The 25,666-nt window shown below is 37.6% G+C and overlaps 1 protein-coding gene across 2 annotated transcripts in view; it reads right to left on the reverse strand.

Annotated features, from left to right (window-relative positions):
• Positions 1-988: 988 nt before the first annotated feature.
• The window catches only part of LOC149067118 (guanylate cyclase 32E-like), a 294,881-nt gene continuing 270,203 nt past the window's right edge, over positions 989-25,666 (reverse strand). For both annotated transcript variants that reach the window (XM_089252817.1, XM_089252816.1), the window contains exons 15-21: positions 13,462-13,645; positions 13,119-13,259; positions 11,674-11,797; positions 10,253-10,496; positions 10,033-10,131; positions 6,490-6,581; positions 989-6,372 (exon numbers count right to left, since the gene is read on the reverse strand). In XM_089252817.1, the coding sequence (XP_089108943.1) occupies positions 5,653-6,372; positions 6,490-6,581; positions 10,033-10,131; positions 10,253-10,496; positions 11,674-11,797; positions 13,119-13,259; positions 13,462-13,645 (1,604 nt within the window). In that variant the 3' untranslated portion in view covers positions 989-5,652. The remainder of the gene's footprint in view (positions 6,373-6,489; positions 6,582-10,032; positions 10,132-10,252; positions 10,497-11,673; positions 11,798-13,118; positions 13,260-13,461; positions 13,646-25,666) is intronic.

Genomic DNA, 25,666 nt, shown 5'->3' on the forward strand with positions numbered 1-25,666 from the left:
TCGCAATATACTTATTCAAGGGATACGCGGACATTATACAACTTGAGAAATCGCCAAAATATGGCAACGCTGCTTCTCACATCATGAGGAGCGATAAGGAAATTTCTTCCTTCCTGTCACAGGCAATTACGGAAGAAAAAAATCGTCCATTCTTTCTCTCTAACGGTATTATGTGTTGTATGGAGAAAAGAATACATTTTTGCCACTTTCCTCCCTTTTTTGAATCAGTGGTTTAAATAGCATGCCGACATGAGCTGACGAAAGAAAATTACCTGCGACCCCGGTTCCGTCGCAAAAATTGTTTGTCTTTAAGCGTCCATTTTAGCACTAGAGTCCTGGGACAACCTTCATAATAATTCTAATTTTTTGGGGGTAGAAGGAACGTGTCAAACAAGTTGTGAATGTTGTCCGCAAATGCCACTACACCGAAAAGAACAAGTCCTGATCATTTAAGCATGAAAAAATAGCTCAGTATTTATTATTACATCAATGCCGGAAACAAGAATAATTACAATTATATCACGAGAAAAATATCCGAGTTTACATGAACAACGAACGCCATCGAGAGAGAACGTGACATCTTAATTATGCGAGAATAATCTCTCATCATTTAATTATATTCAGTACGCACACAATATGGACAACCAATATATACTCAACAATTAGTGCAATTACACATAATTATATCTCAGTGAAAAATATGACTAGACGCTTGTTTACTCGATTGGATCAAACGTGGGCAACCAACTCCAAAAGTTTTTAGCGGCTTCAATTCATTTTTAATAGTTTTTTAAGAGCTCAAGCATATTTTGTTTTCGCAAAGTAAGTTAATGCAATTTTGTATTCTCTTCCTAATCATTTTCCCGGGAACTCCTCAACCGACGCACAGTGGGTGCGTTTTGTGAAAATCGTGGCTGAAAAAACACGAAAAAATGTTTTGCCGTTCAACTTTTTGACAGATGAAGAGAATAAACCCCCCCCCCCCCCACAGCTTCTCGATGCATGTTTTTTTCGCTCATTATCTCTTAGTATTTGCCCAGAAGGAGCTCCAATATGGTGAATCTGCCTCAGTATTTGCCCAGGAGGAGCTCCAATATGGTGAATCTGCCTCAGTATTTGCCCAGGAGGAGCTCCAATATGGTGAATTTGCCTCAGTATTTGCCCAGAAGGAGCGCTAGCAGTATACCGCGCACATCAATCTAAACCTCTTACGAAATCGCTCTCGTTCAGAAATTTCGTAGCTTTCCAGGGAATTTTAGGCAGTTAATTCTTTTTCCCCTCAAACGCGTTAGCAATTTAGAAATGCATTTTGAATTTTCGTTTTTTTTTTTTGGTATTTTTATTTAAAAAAATAAATGTATATTTTTCAACCGAGTCATTTTTTAAAAAAAATTCATTTTTGTGAGTGGTGGTAGAAAAAAAAAAAGTCCTGATCGTGAAATTCATTTGTCAAAAGACTAGTACTTAGTTTATGAAAAAAAAAAGTTAAATTAGCTGCTAATGGCTGCTACTCCGCTGACCGCAGCGATTTTTCTTCAACATATCATTGCTGAGGCTTATCTAAACAAATGCAGAATAGAAAATGAGAAAATGTCTTTAAAAATGGTAGATTATTGGTCGGAGCTTTTCATTTCAAAACTGCAAAACATGTTCCTGATGTCTTTTTGTCATTTTACTTCCGAACCCTAGGTGTGCATTGCTAAAAACTTTCAGAATGGCCGAGAATGGCCCTCGTACGTGGTTCCCTTAATCATGATCACAGCTTGAAACTATAAAGGAATGTCGTTCATCGACTCGACTAGAGTGACCGAAAGTTTCAATATGCAGTAGAACCTCCCTTAACGGACACTCCCCGTTAGCGGACACCTCCCGTTAATGGACACTTTTCGGATCTCCGATCGATAGGTGCTTCATTCTGAAAAAAAAAACAGCATTGATCGAAACATTTATAAAGAATCGTGGCTCAAATTTTAAGCAGCAATGCACCGATTTAGAAAATCGCTTAAAGAAATTAACACAGAATGAAGATTCAAATGCTAAAATTGAGCAAAATTTGAGAGAAAACGCAAAAAAGGAATAAATTGTAAATCCCGACTGGTCTTAGCAAACGTTCTTAGTTTCTGAGGAAGTACAATCAAACCTCGTTAGTGCGTCACCCGGTTAACACGTCACTCCGCTTACCGGATCACTTTTTGGAAGTCTCAATTATCCTCAAGCAGGAATTGGCACAGCTATGGCTTACTCCGTTTAACGAGTCACTCCGCTTATCAAGTCATATTTTTGCTCTCTCAAGAGTGACTCATTAACGAGGTTTGACTGTACATGCAAGGAATCGGTGGTGAACCCATATCAGTATTTGGTGAGAGTAATAAGAGAAAAAAAAGGGGGAAAATAATTGATTCAATTGAGGAAACAGCAAATACCTCGAAAAAACTTAAATAAATTCGAAAAAAGTTTCTTTTGCGAATGTTCTTGAGATGTGCTGCATCAATTCATACTTTTTTCCCTGATCCAATGTGCTCCAACACACAATAATTGCCTATAAGAGTACTCCAATAAAAAGCATTGCTAAAAACTTTCAGAATGACCCTCGCACGTGGTTCCCCCATGCCTTAATTATGATCACGGTTCGAAACTATAAAGGAATGTCGTTCATCGACTCGACTAGACTGACCGAAAGTTTCAATATACAGTAGAACCTCACTTAACGGACACTCCCCGTTAGCGGACACTTTTCGGATCCCCGGTCGATAGAGGACAGTAAAATCAGACAAACTAATTTTTTTTTCTCAAACTCTAATTTGTGAATTTTTGTACATAAATCGAGAATATATTATACTCAACGGTGATTATATGAATAATCCGAAGCTCTCGTATTGGTAAATATGATAATCCGTCAATTAATTACTTGATTAACTGAACATAACGATGGTCCAGGATGCTGATTCCGAATGGTAATGTTGATTTTGGTTGCCCATGTTGATACGTGTGAAGAAAGCCAACATAACTGATAATGCTGTTATGAACGTTTAGTTCTTCACACTTAATGTATTTTAATTTAATTTTTATTACAAAATATGTGTAGTGCACGTACCACGGACGGGTAAAAATAATTTTTGGGTATAAAGGAAGAGAGGAAAGGTTATGCATTTTTTCAATATCTATCAAACTTAATCTGGGAATTATGCATAATCACCGGTAGAAGTGATAAATGTAGTGAAATTTAATGAAACTTTCTTTATCGATACGATTGATGATCATGCATATCCACCGATGTAATATGAAAGTCGTATGAACGAGATTCTACTGTACAAATACAAATACAACGCCACAACAGGCAAAATGCCCAACGAGGCGGCTGAGAAAAAGATGCCCATAACAAATATGGATGCCATATATTTCAAATATTGTACCTCCCCAATAGCGGACACTCCTCCCCGTTCGCGGACAAAAAGTTTTGGTCCCATGGGTGTCCGTTATCGAGAGGTTCTACTGTAGTTCAAGATTTACTTGAACTTTTCATTGTTTTTTATATTCACGGGGACATTGGGATTCACAGCTCTACTAGTAGAATTCAATATAATTTTATTCAAAAAATAGCTTGACCACACAAGTGCCGCGGTACACTGCTTGGGAATCGTTGGAGTGAAAGGGTGGCGCTGAGTGGACAGAAAACAGCCCAAGCTCCTTGGGTGGCCAGCATCGATTGAGGAAATAACGACTATGACTTCACAAAAACACGAAGTTTCCTAATTTACACTTTGGACCTCAGAGAACTTGGCCCAATTATTTATGGTGACAATTGGTGATAAATATTTCTCTACGAAGGACTCAGCTCCAAAAAGAAGGAAAGAATTATAGTTTAACTCTTTCGCTTACAGTTGATTGGCAACAAATTCAAATGATCTCTATTTGATGAATCGGCGATAAATACGTTAAGCTTGTCCTGGGGTGTAGAAAAAGCAAAGAGGGGAAAAATATAGGGTTACAACAAAAAGCTTTGCGATGATAAGAACAGAGGAAAGAAAACAGAGAGAACTGGTTTTAATTTATTCCACTGGCATTTGGACGCAATATTACGTCCTTGATCGTATTGTGGTTAATGGCGATTGTGTTAACAGAATTTTTTGAACAGCTTCCGTGGGAACCGAATCGAGTATCGTTGGGAAAAACTATTGCACGTTTGTCTGTGGCTAATTTGCCAAAAAAGACAAAAAAACGCGCCAGAGGACATACCTGGCGAGTTAATCGTATATTACCAAAAATGATTCATATAGGCTCAGTAAGATCGGTGTAATTTCGTAGTTTATGAATTTGGGACGGATTATGGAGTTGGGCCGTCTTCGGACTGGGATCAGTACTTGGAGGAACACCATGGTATATGTGGTGGTGCATGATAGCCTTACACATTTCAATTGACACCAACTTCGGCAGGCTTGTGGTAATCTTCACAGCAGTTCATTGCTATGTTGATGTTATCAACATGGGCCCTGAGGTGGAGTTTGTTTTAGAAGTGATATTGACATCATACATTGATACTCAGGAATTCACAGCATTTTTTTACAGAGGTATTACTGAAATTCCATGCACTTGTGTGCGACGGAAATGGTGTCACGTATGTCAGTGTCAAGCCAGCATCTCTTTGACCTGAGTCGGCAAAATATCTTCTAGCGATACAGCAACGATGTACATTATGCCAATGTCCAGATAGCATGTATTTGGCCTGAGTTAGCATCTGTATTGCCTGACTTGAGTAGATATCTTTCAGCGATACAGCAAACCGATGTTTATTTTGCCAGTGTAAACCTAACATCTGTTTGACTCGAATTGACGAGATATCTTCGAGTTATACAGCAACGGCGCAGCATGCCAGTGCCAAGCAAGCATATGTTTGATCTGATTAGGCTTCTTCAAACGATATGGAATTGATGTGCAGAATACCAGTGTGAAGCTAGCATCTGTTTGGTCTGATTCAGCGAGATATTTGTGAACGATACAGAAACGACGTGCAGTAAGCCAGGATCAAACTAGCATCTGCTTAAACTAAATTGGCGGTATACCCTCGAGTGATACATCAACGATGTATAAGTACATACAGTATATCTGTCAAGCTAGCATCTATAAGTCTTGAATCGGCGAGATATCTTTCAGTGATACAGCGAAGCGATGTACATTATGCCAGGGTCAAGCTGACATCTGTTTAATCTGAATTGGAGAGTCAGCAAGATATCTTCGAGCGATACATCCAACGATGTGCAAGCTGGCATCTGTTAGGCCTGAGTCGGTGAAATATCCCCGAGTGACACAGCAACGATGTACATATAGCATACCGGTGTCAAGCTAGCATCTGTTTGACCTGGATTAGCGAGATATCTTCGAGCGATACGGAACCGATGTCCGGTATGGCAATGAAAAGCTAGCATCTGTATTGTGTGAGTTGGCGAAACATCTTCCAACAATACAAGGCAAACCCTTCTGTTACAAAAACTGAACAATGAAAATCGGTGCCACAAGATATTAAAGATATTGAAAGAGGAGTGGAATAGAGACAATGTAAAAATATGTGCAAAAATATTAACACACATGTGCTCAATGGTGAATGACGTTGTAGGTCCAGAATTTATATAAGAGTTTTACGTAGAAGCAGTGATTTCACGTCTTGAGAGCACTCTCGTGCATCACATCAGGCAGGAAAGGGGCGCTTTCCGAGTGGCTCAAGTCCTTGGTCACGCGATGACCACCGATAATCAGCCCGTCACTGTGGTGGTTGATCTCCCCGGAGCCGAAACACGACGTTAAGGCCGACAGCTTGTTCTTCTGCTTCCACGAAGGGAACAACAGCCTATGGTTCGAGTCCGGATGGTTCTCCGTCTTGAAGAGTCTTTCGGTTTTGCGATTCCCGTCCAGCAGTTCCGTCTGGTGGAGCGGCACCGCCGCCATAGTCCTCGTGGAACAAGACAGACACTCGCCCAGGCAGGGACAAGAGTTCTGTTTCTGCAACGGTGTCTGGTGCTGATGGCTCGGCACTTCTGGGCTAGACAACGGGATCGGGTTGTCGGAGATGACGTTCGGCGGCGGCGATGGTGGTAATGGCTTGTGGTCCTCGTAGTAGTCCTCGGAGATGTCTTTGATGGAGACGTCGATTATCGGTGGTGGTGGAACGACAGGAGAGTTCTGGAAGAATCGTATCTTCTTCGGAGATTCCAGCGACAGACGCCTGCTGCTGTAGCGAGACGCCTTGGAATGTCTGAGGGATGACCTCGTGCTCGGGCGCAGGACGTCTGGTGTCTTGATGCAGTCGGATTTCTTGATATCACGCCTCCGGTGTTCTTCTTGACCCACGAGCCAATACGTCACCATCTGTCCTTTACCCTGTCCATGTAAAAAGAAAAATAAGTGTCAATGAAATCTGCAAAGTATGAATGGCAAAGGATTTGATCAGCGGCAATTCGCAAATTAGATATCTGTGAAAGTAAAATGAGGGCTCACTTTGATGTTTATCAATCCTCTCTCCTCCAAGTTGTATCCTCCCAATTTGTCCAGTATCATTTTACATCGAGAGCTGCAGTGGATTTTCAAGGCTGAAATATTGATATGCAATATTCGATCAAAAGATACACTTATACAAAACCCATAAATACACATCGATAACTGCAGTGAAATCTCACTGAAGTGCAACCTCTTATTCCAGTACCACTTCTTTCTGGTCGGGACTTTTCCCTGCACGTGAGTATTATCTTTATTAACCCTTCTTATCTTACTCTTCTATTAACCCTTTCCTTGGCATAGTAGAAGTCACTAAACCCCCCTTGTGAAATACCATATCTTTTTCTTTTGATGAAAGTAGGCTTTCTTCCGTGCAAAGTAAGGGGATAGAAAAAAAAAGAGTTCTCTGGATTTGTCATTGCTGAAATAAGAAGCTTTCAAGGTGGTGAGATTTCTCATCATCAATGTGTGCCGATGTGATGCTAATGTGGCTTCCTAAAAATGAATAGGGTCTATTCTTAGAGAGGTTTTAGTGTTAAAAAAATAAACACCGGCAAAAATTTGAAAGCAATTTTAATAAGTACGACTTATTGATAAATTGTGTTTTGTATGCATGTGAAATGGTTACTCTACTTACCGATTAATTAATAATTATTTAGTATAGGCTAGCGCTTAGATGTCTCTCTTACCGCTCCTTTATTATAGATTTTCGGAGCTGGTTACGGTCTGAAGCTGCTCATAAGAGCTTAGATTTTATTGGCGACTTTTGTAACGTTGGTTATTTTTGTATTTTATTGGATATTTTTTGATGTTAAATTGACTATTAGTGTTATCAGCAATTTTTGTATTTCATTGGCGATTTTCGGATTTTATTGGCTAGTTTTGGCTTTCATTTGGCACTTTGTTGGCTATTTCCGGACTCTGTTTTTTTTTTTTTTTTGGATATTTTCGGATTCCACTGGCAATATGTTGGCTGTATTCTTTCAAGATTTTCTTTTATCAGTTCCAGGATTTTCGATTATCAATTCCTAGATTTTATTTTATCAATTCCTAGATTTTATTTTATCAATTCCTAGATTTTATTTTATCAATTCCTAGATTTTATTTTATCAATTCCTAGATTTTATTTTATCAATTCCTAGATTTTATTTTATCAATTCCTAGATTTTATTTTATCAATACCGAGATAATCTTTGATCAATTCCAAGATTTTATTTTATCAATACCGAGATAATCTTTGATCAATTCCAAGATTTATTTTATAATATTTTGAGGTTTTTTTTGATCAATTCCAAGATTTCTTTTATCAATATTTTGAGGTTTTCTTTGATCAATATTTTGAGGTTTTCTTTGATCAATATTTTGAGGTTTTCTTTGATCAATATTTTGAGGTTTTCTTTGATCAATACTTTGAGGTTTTCTATGATCAATATTTTGAGGTTTTCTTTGATCAATTCCAAGATTTCTTTTATCACTATTCCAAGATTTCTTTTATCAATATTCCAAGATTTCTTTTATCAATATTCCAGGATTTCTTTTATCAATATTCCAAGATTTTCTTTGATCAATTCCGATGTTCTATTCAGTATATTTCGGGATTTTATTTCATCAATTCCGAGATTTTCTTTGATCAATTTCAAGATTTTCTTTGATCAATTTCAAGATTTTCTTTGATCAATTTCAAGATTTTCTTTGATCAATTTCAAGATTTTCTTTTATCAATTCTGAGATTTTCTTTTATCAATTCTGAGATTTTCTTTCATTAATACTTAAATTACTTCTTTCATTAATACTTAAATTACTTCTTTCATTAATACTTAAATTACTTCTTTCATTAATACTTAAATTACTTCTTTCATTAATACTTAAATTACTTCTTTCATTTATTCTGAAGTAATTTCTTTGATTCAAAGTATTCTGAAATTAATGCTTTTATTTACAGTGTTCTCTGAAATTATTTGTTTCATTGAATTTTAAAATTATTGTTCAATCGATTCTTTAACTATCCATTTATTTTAAAGATACTTGTTTCACTAGTTTCGAAATTATATTCCTATATATATGTTTCCCCTAGGTTACATTCTTTTGAACAAAGCTGGTTGACTGTACGTCATTGCTCAAAACGTCTCTTCCCAAGCAATTATAAAGCCATCTCTACCATATATAACAATTGAAATTACAGATGATATAATTGAATTGCCATCTTGGACTAGACCGATCCTTACAGATCCGTTCACTAGTCTCCTATGAATTAAAATGTTTCTCGCATCTATAACAATAATTGAAATAAATTGTATATTCACAGTAGATTATTATGTATTTTTCTTTCCCACTCTCTAAACACAGTAAATCCTAATTATTTCATTCTCGAAATGTCCGAAAGAAAAACTCCAAAGAGCTTTCATTCATGTTAAGTCGAGAATATTCCACAGTCAGAGGCGGCCATTGTTCTTTCTCTCTCTTAAAAACATACAAAGTACATGCTAAGCATGATTAATGCTCTTTTTCATGCATGAGATAAACGTTTTCCTCTCTGAAAAAGCATTATAAACATTTCGTTTATGAAACGGGAAATTAAAAATGATGTTACTTTGTTAATCTAATAAAACTATGGTAAAGTTCTTGGTGGAATGTTAACATTCATATTGACTATACGGGGTGTTTCAGAAATGCATGTACAGATTTTTATTACGAGGTGCACAAAGACCAATTGTTATCATAAGCAGTGTAATGTAGGGCAGTGTTCTTTAACCTTTTTACAGCTGGTGGACCGGCAGAATTGTGAGAAATAATTAATGAAGCGGCAAGTAATGAATAAATACGACAAATAATTTGCAGACTGGCAAAAAATAAATAAATAGCAGGAATAACTTGCGGATCGAGAAAAATGTATAAGAGTATTAATTTGTGTCCGGAAAAAAATAAACAAATGAGGGAAATAATTTACGGGCCGACAAGAATAAATGAATGAGAAAAACAATTTGTGGATCGACAACAGATAAATAAATGAGGAAAAATAATTTGCGGAACGGCAAAAATAAATTCGCAATAAACAAATGAGAAAAAATAATTTACGGACCTACAAAAAATAAATGAATGAGAAAATAATTTGCGGACCAAAAAATAAATGAATGAGAGAAATAATTAGCGGACCGACAAAATAAATAAATGAGGGAAAATAAAATGCGCGACAAAAGATAAATGAGAAGAATAATTTGTGGACCAATTATAAATAATTATAAATTACCAAGATATCGCGAAAAAGTGATGAAAATAAAATTTTCGTATTTATTCATTAGAAATAACAAATTTCGCATTTATTCATTAGAAATAACAAATTTCGCATTTATTCATTAGAAATAACAAATTTCGCATTTATTCATTAGAAATAACAAATTTCGCATTTATTCATTAGAAATAACAAATTTCGCATTTATTCATTAGAAATAACAAATTTCGCATTTATTAACTGTTTCGTAAATACGAAAATTACGTGTTTCTATCAGTGATATTTCGATGAAATTGCAAATTATATATAGTACGTACCTTCTCCAGTAGATTCCATTCTGGAAGCGGTATTGACGGTATCTCCGAATAGGCAGTACCTAGGCATCTTCTGTCCCACGACGCCTGCGCAAACTGCCCCTGTTTGTGTAGATGATCAGCGCAAATTCATCAAAAAAGGACGTACACTTTAAATGCGTGATAAAAATAAAAGAATGGGAATTTCTCAATGCATCGGGTATAAAAAAGTAACTGTACCTACCTGAATGGATGCCTATGCGAAGCATAAGGACGTCCATCGGTCGGTGACGTATCTTGAACTTCCTGATAGCTTCTAGGAGGTGCAGGGCCATCGAAGCGATTTCTCCGGCGTGGTTGTCGCCGTTCTTCAGGGGAAGTCCGCTCACGACCATGTACGCATCTCCGATCGTCTCTACCTTGTAGACGTCGTAGTTCTCGATTATGGAGTCGAAGCACGTGTACAGGTCGTTCAAGAAATCCACCACCTGAAACCACATGTATCGAGTATTATACAAGGTGGGCAAAAAATCCGTAGAAACTTTAAAAATTCATGAAAACCGGAAAAATAACCGAAATAAAAAACGGTTTGCAGGGTTAGCATCACTAAGTCACGGGAATTTTTTGTGAGACAGGGAAAAAATAACTCAAAAAACAGTCGATAGGTGAATGCCTTGATCGGAGTAGCAGTGTGACTAGTTGCTCCATCTTGCATAAACGTGACGGTAGAGAGCGCATTTCTTTCAACCATAATGGCAAGACCTTTCTCGCTCAGAAGTGTTAAATAACGCTGCGCATTCATCGTAGCCGTTTACACCTATTTACTGAGCACTGCGTTTCAAAGAAGGGTCCCATGATGAACGAACCTGTGAACCCACACCACACTGTCACTTTTGGGGAATGCAATGGTTTCTGCATGTGCTCACGTGGATTAGACGTCGTCCAGGTGTGACAGTTATGGGTATTAACGTCGCCACGAAGCGAAAAATGATCTGCATCTGTCCACAAGATATTAAAGACACAGGTGGGATTCTGTTCGATTTTGGAGAAAGCCCACCTCGCAGCGAGTGAGGAAGGAAATTGGTGAGTTAGTGAGTGAGGAAAGGAAGGAGTTAGTTAGTGAAGGGAAGCGATTAGTGAGTGAGAGGAAGGGATTAGTGAGTGAGAGGAAGAAAATTACTGAGTGAGCAAGTGAGTAGTAAGTGACGGTGTTAGTGACTGAGCAAGTGAGTGGGTGAATGAGCGAGTCGTAAGAAACTGAGTAGGTGAATAAACGAGTGAGTGAGTAAGTGAGTGGGTGAATGAGCGAGTGAGTGAACAAGTGAGTAGGTGAATGAGCGAGTCAGTAAGAAACTGAGTAGGTGAATAAACGAGTAAGTGAGCAAGTGAGTAGGTGAATGAACGAGTGAGTGAGTCATTCATAAGGTGACTCATTCCCTCGGTCACTCATACGGTTATTCACTCGCACACTCATTCAGTCACTGATATGGTCACTTTCTCACTAGCTTATTCACCAATTGATTCGGTCACTCAATCGCTCACACATTCACTCACTTACTCAATCACTCAGCCACTGGTGACAAACTGTTGTCGGTGAATTTTCTGGCGGCGAATTCCACCTAAATCGATTATATGAGAAATGTAATACCAGAATTCGATTCTCACCTGTAATGGACTGCTTTGAGCGGACATTGACGTGAAACCCACAATATCACTGAAATATATCGTGACGGAATCAAATGATTCAGCCTCGACCTTGTGGCCCCTCTTCAGCTGATCAGCTACACATCTAAATACACGAAAAATCTTCAGTTATACGCTAAACTACTATTGAAAAACAAAATTATTCACAGAAAATCAGGCTGGCCATATTTCATCGAAACAAAATACGGGAAATTGGGGGAATTCTAAATACGGTTCATCACCATTTATCGCAGATAAAAGGGTGCCAAACAAGAGAATTGATAATTATACCTGAATGACTAGAAATTAGCTTATAAGTTTACGCTTTATGGACTACCGCAAATCACAGTACATAGAAATCGTAGAGCATGTTAAACATGACAAATATGTAAATACGGTAAAACCTGTCAAGTTGGACAATTACTATTTCATTAAAATCCGTCCTAGTTAGAGAGTTGTTCAAGATATAATGTAGGGAAGGGTCCAGGATATAGAGGTGTCCACACTGACAAAAGTTTTACTGTAATTATGTAACTGCATGGGTTACCGTAATATATCTTATAATTGATGAAGTTATCTTCATCCAAGATTTTTGCCTATATTTCGAATTCAAGTTAACTTTACTGAAAATTCTGTGAAAAAAACTGGAATTTTCAATAAAAAAATTCGGGAACGTGTCCCGTAGAAAAGGACCTATGGTCACTCTACACAAAATGAAATGGTGGGGGTGGCCCCCCCCCCCCACCCTACCATTTCATTTTGTGTAAAGTGACCATAAGTGATGAGGAAAGAGGAGATTAGAAACAAAACGCTGGGAAAGTAACAGGGAAACTACCTTCGATTCATAGAAAATATTTTGGAATTTCATTATGGTTTATTTATTAGTTTAATTTTACCATGCAAAGTGTAAATTCAAGTATGCAAGGTATCCCAGAACTCTACCGCCTAAATGAGAGTAACGGTAGTAAACGTCAAAAGAGACAAATAATTCTTGCGATGGAATATAGTGTCGCAAATAACGTTTTCGGTCAGTGTATGTTGGCATGCGATTCAAGCCACTGGTGCCTAAAAAGGAAAAGAGATGAAAAACAGATAATAAGGTAAGAAACCTAGCGGTAGAGGGAGGAAAAAAGGGACGATTTCCCCCCCCCCCCATGATTGAAAGGGACAACCCTCGTGACGTGAGCAAGGTTGTCATATTTTGGCGATTTCTTAGATGATAGGCGATTTCATAATGCACATATCGCTCTAATAAGTGGATTGCGACCCAGGGTTCGATTGGAAGAATTGTTTGTCTTGATGTGTACTTTTCTCATAGCGGTGGAGTTCTGAGACGCACTATGTGGATTTATTATTGAAGAGGAATGTTTAACGAGAGATATATGTGTAATATGATATATAGGATATTATATATATTATATACTTGCTTTGGAAGCATTTCGTACAGCAACGCATCAGTCTTCTTTTTCTCTTCGATGAGTTGATCAGTTCTCTCATCGACGAGCGCCTCCAGGTTATTTGCATATTTCTCCATCATTGCCAGCATGTTATCGAATATATTCGGTTTCCTGTTTTTTGGTACGTGAGAAATACATTTTACACGCCGAACAACTACATTTTGGCATCACACAGGTAAAAATTTTGTTATATGGTATCAGAAACTAAAGGGTTATCGAAATTTAACTACCCTCAACTTGGAGGATTGTTTAAGGCGCTCTACTCGTTCAACTGACGCTAAAGTCGGACAAAAAAAAAAAAAAGGCTGCTTACATTCCTTTTCTCATGGGTCTGAGCTTCGCCCGAACAGACTTGAGTTCGGGTCTCTCTTCGGGTTCTTCTTTCCAGCATTCGTGAATGCATTCGAGGACGCAGTCAAAAGGATCTTCCATGTGGGTGAGGTCCGGTCGGAACGGAGGTTTGATCAAGTCCTTCCTCATCACTCGTTTGATTATCTCTGAAACAGCAAGTAAAAAAAAAACTCACAATTTCATTATTGATGAAAGAAATTACTTTTTAATTGATGAAAATTTATGATTAAAGGAAAAATTAATTCTAGAATAACTGAAAGAAATTATTTCAGAATTATTGGACGCGGATATACACTCCAGCGTTCACAGTGCGGTGTCTTGGATAACATCCTACGTTCATAGTACGGGCGTTCGGAAACCATCCTGTGTTGCCCAACATCCTGCGTTCATAGTCCAAGGGTTCGTATTTCTTCCTGCGTTCATAGTCCAAGGGTTCGTATTTCTTCCTGCGTTCATAGTCCAAGGGTTCGTATTTCTTCCTGCGTTCATAGCCCTGGTGTCTGGAAACCATCCTGTGTTCACAGTGCTGTGTCTTGGACAAACTTGCTATTTAACAAAATTTCGGGACAAATCCATTCTTCGAGAACACTTCGATATCTTTCTGAGACATGTGAAGTGGGGTGTCTCTGGTCCGTCAATATTCAATGTGTCTTGGATAACATCTTGCGTTCATAGCCTTGTTGTTTGGAAACCATTCGATTATTTCCTCGAGCAGCCGCGGAGCCCCTGGGAGTTCACACGGAGCACCGGTTGAGAACCTCTGAATTACAGCAATTTATATTTATGATATAATTTGGAACAACTGGTGGTTCGGCTTTTGTTTATATTTTCAACCATAGAGGTCACCAATGTTCGTTGTCGCCAAACAGTATGTTTTTTTGGAAGGGGGACACGGGCAAATTCACAGTCGCTATGTTGACAGTTATTTTCAGTAACGCTCAAATGAAATCCGGAGGCGTATTTATTTATTTTCGCTGAAAGTTTGAAGAAACTCACCCATAGTGTTTTTTCTCTTTCCAATCCCTTTGTTTAAACACTCAACGGTGACCGTTAAAATTTTGCCACTCGCGGCAATCTACTGTGGGCAATTTACTACCTAGTGAGTTGCACCTAGAAGTGTAAGTTTGTGTACCTAACAGAGTCTGGGTGCATTTCTAGTCTGGTGGGGATATCGGCTAGCATTCGCACCTCGAAGTTGAGAATCGCAGAAAACAAAATTCAGCCGACCACCACTGTGGCAACGCCACCTATAGAAGTAAAAAAAAAAAAAAACTCACGAAGCTCGTGACGACACTGAAGAAGGCCATTTCACCTATTGCCATTGGATACAGCAGGCCGACGCATGCGACATCTTTACCATTTTTTTCAGTATGTCCAATGGTGAAATGGCCTTCTTCAGTGGCGTCACAAGCTTTGTGCGGAGGCCTTCTTCTATAGGTGGTGTCGTTCGAACCCGGGACCTCACTATGCGAGTCCGTCACTACGACCACTCGATCACCACAGCAGCTTTAGAGACTCCCCCGGGCTATTACATTTCCAGAATATTTCGAATATACGTATTCATACCGAGCCAAATATTCTGCTTCATTTCATCGTCTACACTCGGATGACGTCAAAAGTAGTGGGTCACTATAAAGTGGTTCAATCCGTGGAAATCAATCCGGTGTGTTTCCAGCATTTGTCCTTTAATTGGAAGAATATGTTTTGTAATTCACATGAAAATGCATTAATTATTTTGGACTCATCGATTACTTTTAAATGCATCAAGACTTCATAACCGTGAGTTTTATAAAGTTCAGTTCATTTTTTTTTGAACCTTAACATTTGTATTTCCCTCCACCATTTTCACGCGTCTCACGTTTTTCTTTGATGTGGTTTTTCCTCCTTCGCACATATTTACTTTTTACGTAAAAAAAAAAGATATAAAATGTATATAAATATATTTATCTCCATTCTTTTTTATTTTTGTCGGAGAGTGCTATAAATAATTGTGAAAATACGTGACCACACAGAGAGATTCTTTTGGGGAATCTTCTCCTTTCGGAGTCGAAATCCTTTGTTTTTATCTCACTTTTCTCAAATATAAGATTTTTATATCTTACTGCGGCCAAAACCCGATTTTCAGAATCTATCTATCTTATATATATGAAATTGATTTTCTGTCTGTCTGTCTGTGTGTGTGTGTGTATGTTCTCTATACAAATCTACAATTTTAGATCGATCGTCGCCAAATTTTGAATATATACCAAATGGGACCGAACATGAACGATAGGCTACTTTAAAATTTCGTCAGAGCAGGGGAAATGCCCCAAATGGGCAAAAACCTGTCGGGCAACAATGGTTTTTGGGCCTCAACAATCACTTTCCGAACGTTTACTTTGGTTACCGTGGTTCCCTAGCAATGCGTTTCAGACGTGTTTATGCCTTTACAATGGCTTGCCGCTTTTTCAATAGTCGTCAGAGTCATCATCAGCATCACTTTGAGGATGCTGATGATGCATTAGCCGGACCGGCTTTTTGAGTTGGATATTCGTACAATAACATTGATTTTTCAATTTTTTATTCATATTTTCTCAAGCATGAAAATTAATGTCTCCGTAATGTCTTTTGATTACAATTAATTAATTAATGATTTAACATTAATTATGAACCCGTAAAAGTACATCGAAACATTCCACAGCTTTAATTAAGCATTTTTGGAGGCTGAAAGCAGGCAGATCTCGATAACTTGAAGTTCAGGGGGGGGGGCATCAAAATACCTAACGCCCCTTAAAAAAGGAAAAAAATGTATTCATTTCTACGTTTCTGGATTTGTTTCTTTCAAGAGTCGCCATATTGGTTAACTTAGACACGGTTTGTATGTCCCTCAAAGAACGAAGGGGAAATCGCGTGATCCAGAAAGCCTCACTGAAGAAAACCCGGGCAGCGCCGGGTATTATAGCTAGTAGTCTATCTATCTATATCTATATTCTATATATTATCTATATATATAAAATTGATTTTCTGTGTGTCTGTGTGTGTGTATGTTCTCTATACAAATCTACAATTTTAGATCGATCGTCGCCAAATTTTGCATATATACCAAATGGGACCCGACTTGAACGATAGGCTACTTTAAAATTTCGTCAGACCAGGGCAAATGCCCCAAATGGGCAAAAAACTGTCCGGCAACAATGGTTTTTGGGCCTCAACAATCACTTTCCGAACGTTTACTTTGGTTACCGTGGTTCCCTAGCAATGCGTTTCAGACGTGTTTATGTCTTTACAATGGTTTGTCACTTCTTTAAAGCTGTCAGTTATGTATAATAGTTTATGCCTTTATAATGGTTTGCCACATTTTCAATATACTCTCAGTAATGAGGCTTTTTGAATAGACGTCATAATCATCACCATCATCGCTTTGAGAGTCAGGAAAAGGGTGATCCTCATAGAAATCAGTGCTAAAATTGTCGATTTTACTGTAGAAATGCGGAAATTAGTGGGATTTTCCGCCCCATCAATAATTTTGAAAATTTTATTGAATTCTCGATTTTTGAAATATTCAGTTCGCTTAGAGATATACGAAGCCCAGGAGATTAAATACGAAGTAATTAGCCAAACCTATACTTTTGAGTTGGATATTCGAGCAATATCATTGATTTCATTTATATCTTCTCAAGTATGAAAATTAATGTCTCCATATTGTCTCTTTTGATATTTATTTGCATAAATTCATGTGGGTTAGGATATTTTAAAATTAGTTATGAGCCCGTGAAAAGTGCATCGAAAAAATTCCACAGCTTTTGGAACCACAGGAAAAATCCACAGGATTTTTGGAAGCTGGAACAGACAACTTGAAGTTCAAGGGGGGGGGGGGTACCGAAATTCCTAGCGCCCCTTAAAAAAAGAAAAATATATATTCATTTCTACGTTTTTATGTAAATCTAGATTTGTTTATTTCATGAATCGCGCGGGAAGTCGCCATATTGGTTAACTTGGGCACGGTTTGTATGTCCCTCAAGAAAAAGAGAGGGTGATCCAAAAAAGCCTCATTGAAGAAAACCCGGGCAGCGCCGGGTATTATAGCTAGGCTTTATAATGGCGTATATAATATACTAGCTATAATACCCGGCGCTGCCCGGGTATTCTTCAATGAGGCTTTTTGGATCATGCGAATCTCCCTCTTTCTTTGAAGGACATGCAAACCGTGTCTAAGTTAACCAATATGGCGACGTCCTGCGCGACTCATGAAAGAAATAAATCTAAATTTAAAGAAACGTAGAAATGAATAGTCCCCCCCCCCCCTTTTTTTATGGGTGTTAGGTATTTCGATTCCCTCCCCCTGAACTTCAAGTTATCTATTTCTGCCTGTTTGAGCTTCCAAAAATGCTTAATTAAAGCTGTGGAATTTTTTCGATGCACTTTACGGGGCCCATAACTAATTTTAAAAACATCCTAAACTATATGAATTTATGCAAATAAATATCAAAAGACAATACGGAGAACTTAATTTTCATGCTTGAGAAGATATAAATAAAAAGTTGAAATCAATGTTATTACATGGATATCAAACTCAAAAGTAGATCCGGCAAATTATTCATATTTTTAATTTTCTGGGCTTCGTATCTCCAAGTGAATTCCATATTTCAAAAATCGAGAATTCAATTTAATTTTTAAAATTATTGATGTGGCAGGAAACCCCCCCCCCCCCCCACTAAATTTCCGTATTTATGCAGTTAAATCGGCAATTTTAATACTGATTTCATGAGGATCACCCTTTTCCTGACCCTCAAAGCGATGATGGTGATGATTATGACGTCTATTCAAAAAGCCTCATTATAATACGCCTATAATATATTATATACGCCATTATAAAGCCTAGCTATAATACCCGGCGCTGCCCGGGTTTTCTTCAATGAGGCTTTTTTGGATCACCCTCTCTTTTTCTTGAGGGACATACAAACCGTGCCCAAGTTAACCAATATGGCGACTTCCCGCGCGATTCATGAAATAAACAAATCTAGATTTACATAAAAACGTAGAAATGAATATATATTTTTCTTTTTTTAAGGGGCGCTAGGAATTTCGGTACCCCCCCCCCCCCCCTTGAACTTCAAGTTGTCTGTTCCAGCTTCCAAAAATCCTGTGGATTTTTCCTGTGGTTCCAAAAGCTGTGGAATTTTTTCGATGCACTTTTCACGGGCTCATAACTAATTTTAAAATATCCTAACCCACATGAATTTATGCAAATAAATATCAAAAGAGACAATATGGAGACATTAATTTTCATACTTGAGAAGATATAAATGAAATCAATGATATTGCTCGAATATCCAACTCAAAAGTATAGGTTTGGCTAATTACTTCGTATTTAATCTCCTGGGCTTCGTATATCTCTAAGCGAACTGAATATTTCAAAAATCGAGAATTCAATAAAATTTTCAAAATTATTGATGGGGCGGAAAATCCCACTAATTTCCGCATTTCTACAGTAAAATCGACAATTTTAGCACTGATTTCTATGAGGATCACCCTTTTCCTGACTCTCAAAGCGATGATGGTGATGATTATGACGTCTATTCAAAAAGCCTCATTACTGAGAGTATATTGAAAATGTGGCAAACCATTATAAAGGCATAAACTATTATACATAACTGACAGCTTTAAAGAAGTGACAAACCATTGTAAAGACATAAACACGTCTGAAACGCATTGCTAGGGAACCACGGTAACCAAAGTAAACGTTCGGAAAGTGATTGTTGAGGCCCAAAAACCATTGTTGCCGGACAGTTTTTTGCCCATTTGGGGCATTTGCCCTGGTCTGACGAAATTTTAAAGTAGCCTATCGTTCAAGTCGGGTCCCATTTGGTATATATGCAAAATTTGGCGACGATCGATCTAAAATTGTAGATTTGTATAGAGAACATACACACACACAGACACACAGAAAATCAATTTTATATATATAGACTAGCTATAATACCCGGCGCTGCCCGGGTATTCTTCAATGAGGCTTTTTGGATCATGCGAATCTCCCTCTTTCTTTGAAGGACATGCAAACCGTGTCTAAGTTAACCAATATGGCGACGTCCTGCGCGACTCATGAAAGAAATAAATCTAAATTTAAAGAAACGTAGAAATGAATAGTCCCCCCCCCCTTTTTTTTATGGGTGTTAGGTATTTCGATTCCCTCCCCCTGAACTTCAAGTTATCTATTTCTGCCTGTTTGAGCTTCCAAAAATGCTTAATTAAAGCTGTGGAATTTTTTCGATGCACTTTACGGGGCCCATAACTAATTTTAAAAACATCCTAAACTATATGAATTTATGCAAATAAATATCAAAAGACAATACGGAGAACTTAATTTTCATGCTTGAGAAGATATAAATAAAAAGTTGAAATCAATGTTATTACATGGATATCAAACTCAAAAGTAGATCCGGCAAATTATTCATATTTTTAATTTTCTGGGCTTCGTATCTCCAAGTGAATTCCATATTTCAAAAATCGAGAATTCAATTTAATTTTTAAAATTATTGATGTGGCAGGAAACCCCCCCCCCCCCACTAAATTTCCGTATTTATGCAGTTAAATCGGCAATTTTAATACTGATTTCATGAGGATCACCCTTTTCCTGACCCTCAAAGCGATGCTGATGATGATTATGACGTCTATTCAAAAAGCCTCATTACTGAGAGTATATTGAAAATGTGGCAAACCATTAAAAAGGCATAAACTATTATACATATACTAACAGGATTAAAGAAGTGACAAACCGTTGTAAAGGCATATACACGTCTGAAACGCATTGCTAGGGAACCACGGTAACCAAAGTAAACGTTCGGAAAGTGATTGTTGAGGCCCAAAAACCATTGTTGCCGGACAGTTTTTTGCCCATTTGGGGCACTTGCCCTGGTCTGACGAAATTTTAAAGTAGCCTATCGTTCAAGTCGGGTCCCATTTGGTATATATGCAAAATTTGGCGACGATCGATCTAAAATTGTAGATTTGTATAGAGAACATACACACACACAGACACACAGACACACAGAAAATCAATTTTATATATATAGATATAATACCCGGCGCTGCCCGGGTTTTCTTCAATGAGGCTTTTTTTGGATCACGTGATATCTCCCTCTCTTTTTCTTGAGGGACATACAAACCGTGTCCAAGTTAACCAATATGGTGACCTGCGCGATTCATGAAATAAACAAATCTAGATTTACACAGAAACGTAGAAATGAATATATATTTTTCTTTTTTTAAGGGGCGCTAGGTATTTCGATCCCCCCCCCCCCGAACTTCAAGTTATCCATCTGACTGTTCCAGCTTCCAAAAATCCTTAGTTAAAGCTGTGGAATTTTTTCGATGCACTTTTCACGGGCTCATAACTAATTTTAAAATATCTTAACCCACATGAATTTATGCAAATGAATATCAAAAGAGACAATATGGAGACATTAATTTTCATACTGGAGAAGATATAAATGAAATCAATGATATTGCTCGAATATCCAACTCAGAAGTATAGGTTTGGCTAATTACTTCATATTTAATCGCCTGGGCTTCGTATATCTCTAAGCGAACTGAATATTTCAAAAATCGAGAATTCAATACAATTTTTAAAATTATTGATGGGGCGGAAAATCCCACTAATTTCCGCATTTCCACAGTAAAATCGACAATTTTAGCACTGATTTCTATGAGGATCACCCTTTTCCTGACTTTCAAAGCGATGCTGATGATGATTATGACGTCTATTCAAAAAGCCTCATTACTGAGAGTATATTGAAAATGTGGCAAACCATTATAAAGGCATAAACTATCATACATATACTAACAGGATTAAAGAAGTGACAAACCGTTGTAAAGGCATATACACGTCTGAAACGCATTGCTAGGGAACCACGGTAACCAAAGTAAACATTCGGAAAGTGATTGTTGAGGCCCAAAAACCATTGTTGCCGGACATTTTTTTGCCCATTTGGGGCATTTGCCCTGGTCTGACGAAATTTTAAAGTAGCCTATCGTTCAAGTCGGGTCCCATTTAGTATATATGCAAAATTTGGCGACGATCGATCTAAAATTGTAGATTTGTATAGAGAACATACACACACACACACACACAGACACACAGAAAATCAATTTTATATATATAGAAGATATAATACCCGGCGCTGCCCGGGTTTTCTTCAATGAGGCTTTTTTGGATCACGTGATATCTCCCTCTCTTTTTCTTGAGGGACATACAAACCGTGTGAAAGTTAACCAATATGGCGACCTGCGCGATTCATGAAATAAGCAAATCTAGATTTACACAGAAACGTAGAAATGAATATATATTTTTCTTTTTTTAAGGGGCGCTAGGTATTTCGATCCCCCCCCCCCCCCGAACTTCAAGTTATCCATCTGTCTGTTCCAGCTTCCAAAACTCCTTAGTTAAAGCTGTGGAATTTTTTCGATGCACTTTTCACGGGCTCATAACTAATTTTAAAATATCCTAACCCACATGAATTTATGCAAATAAATATCAAAAGGGACAATATGGAGACATTAATTTTCATACTTGAGAAGATATAAATGAAATCAACGATATTGCTCAAATATCGAGCTCAAAAGTATAGGTTTGGCTAATTACTTCATATTTAATCTCCTGGGCTTCGTATATCTCTAAGCAAACTGAATATTTCAAAAATCGAGAATTCAATACAATTTTTAAAATTATTGATGTGGCAGGAAACCACCCCCCCCCCCCACTAAATTTCCGTATTTATGCAGTTAAATCGGCAATTTTAATACTGATTTCTATGAGGATCACCCTTTTCCTGACCCTCAAAGCGATGATGGTGATGCTGATGATGTCTATTCAAAAAGCCTCATTACTGAGAGTATTGAAAATGTGGCAAACCATTATAAAGGCATAAAAACGTCTGAAACTCATCGCTAGGGAACCACGGTAACCAAAGTAAACGTTCGGAAAGTGATTGTTGAGGCCCAAAAACCATTGTTGCCGGACATTTTTTTGCCCATTTGGGGCATTTGCCCTGGTCTGACGAAATTTTAAAGTAGCCTATCGTTCAAGTCGGGTCGCATTTGGTATATATGCAAAATTTGGCGACGATCGATCTAAAATTGTAGATTTGTATAGAGAACATACACACACACAGACACACAGACACACAGAAAATCAATTTTATATATATAGATTATAGGCGTATTATAATGAGGCTTTTTGAATAGACGTCATAATCATCACCATCATCGCTTTGAGGGTCAGGAAAAGGGTGATCCTCATGAAATCAGTATTAAAATTGCCGATTTAACTGCATAAATACGGAAATTTAGTGGGGGGGGGGGGGTTTCCTGCCACATCAATAATTTTAAAAATTAAATTGAATTCTCGATTTTTGAAATATGGAATTCACTTGGAGATACGAAGCCCAGAAAATTAAAAATATGAATAATTTGCCGGATCTACTTTTGAGTTTGATATACTCAAAAGTAGATCCGGCAAATTATTCATATTTTTAATTTTCTGGGCTTCGTATCTCCAAGTGAATTCCATATTTCAAAAATCGAGAATTCAATTTAATTTTTAAAATTATTGATGTGGCAGGAAACCCCCCCCCCCCCCCACTAAATTTCCGTATTTATGCAGTTAAATCGGCAATTTTAATACTGATTTCATGAGGATCACCCTTTTCCTGACCCTCAAAGCGATGATGGTGATGATTATGACGTCTATTCAAAAAGCCTCATTATAATACGCCTATAATCTATATATATAAAATTGATTTTCTGTGTGTCTGTGTGTCTGTGTGTGTGTATGTTCTCTATACAAATCTACAATTTTAGATCGATCGTCGCCAAATTTTGCATATATACCAAATGCGACCCGACTTGAACGATAGGCTACTTTAAAATTTCGTCAGACCAGGGCAAATGCCCCAAATGGGCAAAAAAATGTCCGGCAACAATGGTTTTTGGGCCTCAACAATCACTTTCCGAACGTTTACTTTGGTTACCGTGGTTCCCTAGCGATGAGTTTCAGACGTTTTTATGCCTTTATAATGGTTTGCCACATTTTCAATACTCTCAGTAATGAGGCTTTTTGAATAGACATCATCAGCATCACCATCATCGCTTTGAGGGTCAGGAAAAGGGTGATCCTCATAGAAATCAGTATTAAAATTGCCGATTTAACTGCATAAATACGGAAATTTAGTGGGGGGGGGGGTGGTTTCCTGCCACATCAATAATTTTAAAAATTGTATTGAATTCTCGATTTTTGAAATATTCAGTTTGCTTAGAGATATACGAAGCCCAGGAGATTAAATATGAAGTAATTAGCCAAACCTATACTTTTGAGCTCGATATTTGAGCAATATCGTTGATTTCATTTATATCTTCTCAAGTATGAAAATTAATGTCTCCATATTGTCCCTTTTGATATTTATTTGCATAAATTCATGTGGGTTAGGATATTTTAAAATTAGTTATGAGCCCGTGAAAAGTGCATCGAAAAAATTCCACAGCTTTAACTAAGGAGTTTTGGAAGCTGGAACAGACAGATGGATAACTTGAAGTTCGGGGGGGGGGGGGATCGAAATACCTAGCGCCCCTTAAAAAAAGAAAAATATATATTCATTTCTACGTTTCTGTGTAAATCTAGATTTGCTTATTTCATGAATCGCGCAGGTCGCCATATTGGTTAACTTTCACACGGTTTGTATGTCCCTCAAGAAAAAGAGAGGGAGATATCACGTGATCCAAAAAAGCCTCATTGAAGAAAACCCGGGCAGCGCCGGGTATTATATCTTCTATATATATAAAATTGATTTTCTGTGTGTCTGTGTGTGTGTGTGTGTGTATGTTCTCTATACAAATCTACAATTTTAGATCGATCGTCGCCAAATTTTGCATATATACTAAATGGGACCCGACTTGAACGATAGGCTACTTTAAAATTTCGTCAGACCAGGGCAAATGCCCCAAATGGGCAAAAAAATGTCCGGCAACAATGGTTTTTGGGCCTCAACAATCACTTTCCGAATGTTTACTTTGGTTACCGTGGTTCCCTAGCAATGCGTTTCAGACGTGTATATGCCTTTACAACGGTTTGTCACTTCTTTAATCCTGTTAGTATATGTATGATAGTTTATGCCTTTATAATGGTTTGCCACATTTTCAATATACTCTCAGTAATGAGGCTTTTTGAATAGACGTCATAATCATCATCAGCATCGCTTTGAAAGTCAGGAAAAGGGTGATCCTCATAGAAATCAGTGCTAAAATTGTCGATTTTACTGTGGAAATGCGGAAATTAGTGGGATTTTCCGCCCCATCAATAATTTTAAAAATTGTATTGAATTCTCGATTTTTGAAATATTCAGTTCGCTTAGAGATATACGAAGCCCAGGCGATTAAATATGAAGTAATTAGCCAAACCTATACTTCTGAGTTGGATATTCGAGCAATATCATTGATTTCATTTATATCTTCTCCAGTATGAAAATTAATGTCTCCATATTGTCTCTTTTGATATTCATTTGCATAAATTCATGTGGGTTAAGATATTTTAAAATTAGTTATGAGCCCGTGAAAAGTGCATCGAAAAAATTCCACAGCTTTAACTAAGGATTTTTGGAAGCTGGAACAGTCAGATGGATAACTTGAAGTTCGGGGGGGGGGGGATCGAAATACCTAGCGCCCCTTAAAAAAAGAAAAATATATATTCATTTCTACGTTTCTGTGTAAATCTAGATTTGTTTATTTCATGAATCGCGCAGGTCACCATATTGGTTAACTTGGACACGGTTTGTATGTCCCTCAAGAAAAAGAGAGGGAGATATCACGTGATCCAAAAAAAGCCTCATTGAAGAAAACCCGGGCAGCGCCGGGTATTATATCTATATATATAAAATTGATTTTCTGTGTGTCTGTGTGTCTGTGTGTGTGTATGTTCTCTATACAAATCTACAATTTTAGATCGATCGTCGCCAAATTTTGCATATATACCAAATGGGACCCGACTTGAACGATAGGCTACTTTAAAATTTCGTCAGACCAGGGCAAGTGCCCCAAATGGGCAAAAAACTGTCCGGCAACAATGGTTTTTGGGCCTCAACAATCACTTTCCGAACGTTTACTTTGGTTACCGTGGTTCCCTAGCAATGCGTTTCAGA

The sequence above is a fragment of the Pholcus phalangioides genome, unplaced genomic scaffold (assembly GCF_987345545.1).
Source record: "Pholcus phalangioides strain wild (caught in Gottingen) unplaced genomic scaffold, Ppha-v1.0 ptg000031l_1, whole genome shotgun sequence".
Taxonomy (NCBI): domain Eukaryota; kingdom Metazoa; phylum Arthropoda; class Arachnida; order Araneae; family Pholcidae; genus Pholcus; species Pholcus phalangioides.